The sequence below is a fragment of the Silene latifolia genome, chromosome 11 (genome assembly GCF_048544455.1).
Source record: "Silene latifolia isolate original U9 population chromosome 11, ASM4854445v1, whole genome shotgun sequence".
NCBI lineage: Eukaryota > Viridiplantae > Streptophyta > Magnoliopsida > Caryophyllales > Caryophyllaceae > Silene > Silene latifolia.
The window spans coordinates 3,784,704-3,788,815 of record NC_133536.1 but is presented as its reverse complement, the minus strand read 5'-3'; the positions used below and the strand labels follow the sequence as shown (position 1 = coordinate 3,788,815).

Genomic DNA, 4,112 nt, shown 5'->3' with positions numbered 1-4,112 from the left:
AATAAGTGGGGGTGTAGGTGGCGTATTGGAGGAGGTCAGGTCGTGTAGAGTGGACTAGTGGTTGTGGTGGTTCAAACTCGGTTGCAGCGTGCGAAGGAGATGAAGATGAAAAACCGTGCGGTGGTCGCCACGGTGGTTGATTTATGACTTGCCTAGTGTCGGGCAAATGGTGTGACAGAGCAGGTGGCGCTCCTCATGGTGGGAGGAGAAGTGACAAGAAAGTTATGAGTAATGATGATAGGGTTGGGCTTAAAATGAGAAATAGGTTTGTCTTTTGGTTTGGGATTGTCCAACCCTAGTTGGACCCCAATTTGACAAATATTTTTGTTTCCGATCCAAAATGATAAATATTTTATTTTTCAACATTATTTTAAAAAACGATTCAATAACAGCTAACCAAATCATATAATAGCCAAAACTAAAATAACTGGTAAAACTTGAACTAGCAAAATAAAAAAACTTCACAATAATCAGACTCGAAAATGACTTGACCCGACTTCATCAAGCACATCAATCGACCTGAATTGTCCTGAAATGATTTGATGAAACCAATTCGACTCGAAAGTATATGTTGACCAGATAATCCGATATAACCCCCAAACCCAATTTAACAAGACCTGGCTTGACCCGACCTGACGTACCAAAATGCCACCCCTACATATTGGTAATGTATTATTATGACAGCTTAATTAAATACATTTATGATGATATGTGGAGTATATGCCTTGTACAAAAAAGGATATAGATAAACCCAAAATCACAAACCAAAAAGGAAGTAAGTTCAAAGAGAAGGAACGAGGGGGTTGTTAAAAAAATGAAAAAGTGGGCCAAATGCAAGCTATGACAAATTGACAATTGACAACCAAAACTCGTATGTCATTTGGACGGCTAATTATTAAGCATCCCACCTTAAATTATGTCCACAATTTTCCCTTAACTATTAATAAAGATTATCTAGTTTTATCAGACCCTTAGATAGGGCCGTAGGGCTGTAAGATAAGCCGGCTCGGCTCGTTGAGCCCTTGACAATGGTTAAGTTAAAGCTCGATTTTAGCCCAGTCAAACTGATCTAGAATTGCCCGGTTAAACTGTTCTTGAGCACGAGTCGAGATCAATTAAATCCAAGCAGTTCCCAAGCTCAGCAAAGCTCAAATCATTGACTTGTTTTTTTTATTTACTTTAGATTAGTTTTAATATTATTAATTATTATTTAAAAATCAAGTGGTGTTAGTCCAGTGCTAGCTGGGTTAAACCTTGAAGCTTTAGAAATGCAGGAGTTGAGAAGTCTCAGGTTCGACTACCAGATGGGGGCGATGATCACTTGGTCACTGCAGCCCCCGAAGGGGGTGGCTTCCATGGTCCATGTGGTGGTGCGGGAATGCATGGGCCCGGAGGGGCCTCAACCCCCTCGTCATCAAAAAAAATAAATTATCATTTAAAATATGAGAAAATAAAGAGAATATAATGACAAATTGAGCTCGATTCAAACTCTTTGAGCTTCAATTTTCAGGTTCGGCGTCAAATCTATTTTGAATCTAAGGTTAAAAATAGACTTGTCAAACATGTCATACAGTTCAGATCAATTCATATCCGTACCATTTGGGATATGTTTAGATTTAGGTCTTTTGATTCAGATCCCTATCAATTCAGATCCGTACTTGTTTTATTTCATGTGCGTGATTATCAAATTTTTTAAAGAAAGGACGTAAAGAGTCAAATTGAGTTAAAGCGGGTTAAATCAGATATGGATTAATTACAGTCTGAATTTGTCATATTGACTTACAACGGTCAAATCAGGTATGGATTCACTATAGTCGGATTAAGTCGGGTCAATTCGGGTGGTCGATTTGCTAGGCGGGTTAAAAACCACCGTCCAAGACTATGTGAACAATTCATGACAACTACATAATTATGAAGCACCAATAATTGAACAAATAAAACTAATCTCTAATTAACATACAATTAACAAAGCCTAACCCTATACATAAATACCCCTACAACTCCCACTCTTTTCCACACAACTAACAACGTTCATCACATAACTCATAAACCCTCATCACTTTCCTACACAATTCTCCTCTTAAAACAAACCAACCATGAGCAAAGACATGGAGCTAGCAGAGCAACAACCAGAGTACACAACAAAAGACTATCATGACCCTCCACCGGCACCTCTTTTCGACATGGAGGAGTTGAGAAAATGGTCATTTTATAGGGCTATTATAGCGGAGTTTGTTGCCACTCTTCTCTTCTTGTATATAACCGTCCTTACGGTTATTGGTTATAAGAGCGAGACTGACCTTAATGCCGGTGGTGATCAATGTGGTGGTGTTGGTATTCTCGGTATTGCTTGGGCTTTTGGTGGCATGATCTTTATCCTTGTTTACTGCACTGCTGGTATCTCTGGTATGTGTATATTATTATATTGTTCTCATTTGACTTTGCTGGTTAGCTGATTTTTAACTTTGACCAATATTTCGTCTGAATACAAAATTTTAAATATGTACACACGGACAAGGTTGCATATATTAGTGGATTCATTGAGTTCATTAAACCGCATGCGCTTCTTTTAATATGAAATACTTCGTAACAACTAGTAGATAAATTCTCGACACAATTTTACTACGAGTAATTCGTAAATAGTACATGTGACCTATCCTTATTAAGGCCATGACCGAGACCCTTCGAAACTATTAGATAAAATTGGTACGAGTATTATTTATGTCGATAAATCTAATTTATCAACAATTGACGGGTTAATGATTAAACAGGAGGACACATAAACCCGGCAGTGACATTCGGGTTGTTCTTGGCAAGGAAGGTGTCCTTAATAAGGGCTTTTGCATACATGGTAGCTCAATGCCTTGGAGCAATATGTGGAGTAGGTCTAGTGAAAGCCTTCCAAAAGGCATACTATGTAAGGTATGGTGGCGGGGCGAATGAGATGGCACCCGGATATAACAAGGGAACTGGCCTCGGCGCTGAGATTATTGGCACTTTCGTTCTTGTCTACACTGTCTTTGCTGCCACTGACCCTAAGCGATCCGCTAGGGACTCCCATGTTCCGGTCCGTCTTTCTCCCCTGCTTTATATACACGCTTATATATGCTGTTATTACTTATTTTTTCAACTAAAAGTTTAAACTGATGATTGCAGTCGTGCAGCTTAGTCAAATTGTTTAATATCCTAATATTAAAATCATATTGTTTGTTTTGGTATGTCTAGGTGTTGGCACCACTACCTATAGGATTTGCAGTGTTCATGGTTCACTTGGCTACCATCCCAATCACCGGAACCGGTATCAACCCGGCTAGAAGTTTCGGCGCTGCCGTGATCTACAACCAGGAAAAGTCATGGAATGAACACGTACGTAACTCTCCAAACCGTATATTTATTGGAAAATGAGATAGCGTCACGTGCTGGTACCAAGTCTCGGTACCATCCATTCACATGTGATCATGTGAGTAGCTGGTATCAAAACTCGGTACCACTCAGTGACGCCCAATCATTATCCTTATCGCTAACTAAACTGTTTCTTATATGTTTGGTTAATTTCAGTGGATTTTCTGGGTGGGACCATTCATTGGAGCAGCAATTGCAGCATTTTATCACCAATATATTCTTAGAGCTGGAGCAATTAAAGCTCTTGGGTCATTTAGGAGCTCTTCCTAATCAATTCAAGAACTTTTTATTTAATTACTATTATGTTTTTAATTAAATTTGGAGTGTAAATGTGTGAAAAAAAGGAGGGTAAGGTAAGAGTGCATGGAATTGTAGATAATTAAGTGGGGATTGTGTAAAGTGTACTTTATTTAATTATCAATGGTGTGTTTGTTTTGTTTTCTTGTAATTTTAATTTTGTCTATGACAATTTCTTAACGTCATATTTGGGGATGTTCCTCTTGTACTCATGTTGCTTGCAAATATGCCACAAAATTTGGTGATTAGTAAGTTTTGGAAAATGATATGGCGACACCGGGTGTTACTCAAATTGAGCGACACCCGGGGTATTATTGTAAATTACTTGGATATTTTGCTTTCCCTCCATCATATTTTGAATTTCAAAGTAATTAGTTTTAAAGGGCAATTTAGGAAATATTGAAATAACATTA

The 4,112-nt window shown here is 38.3% G+C and overlaps 1 protein-coding gene across 1 annotated transcript; it reads left to right on the top strand.

The window, feature by feature from the left end:
* Positions 1-1,942: 1,942 nt before the first annotated feature.
* LOC141610679 (aquaporin PIP2-2-like) lies at positions 1,943-3,884 on the top strand. The gene is made up of 4 exons (XM_074428891.1): positions 1,943-2,406; positions 2,772-3,067; positions 3,226-3,366; positions 3,559-3,884. Exons 1-4 carry the CDS (start codon positions 2,097-2,099, stop codon positions 3,670-3,672), a joined length of 861 nt encoding a protein of 286 aa, XP_074284992.1. The 5' UTR covers positions 1,943-2,096; the 3' UTR covers positions 3,673-3,884.
* The last annotated feature ends 228 nt before the right edge of the window (positions 3,885-4,112 follow it).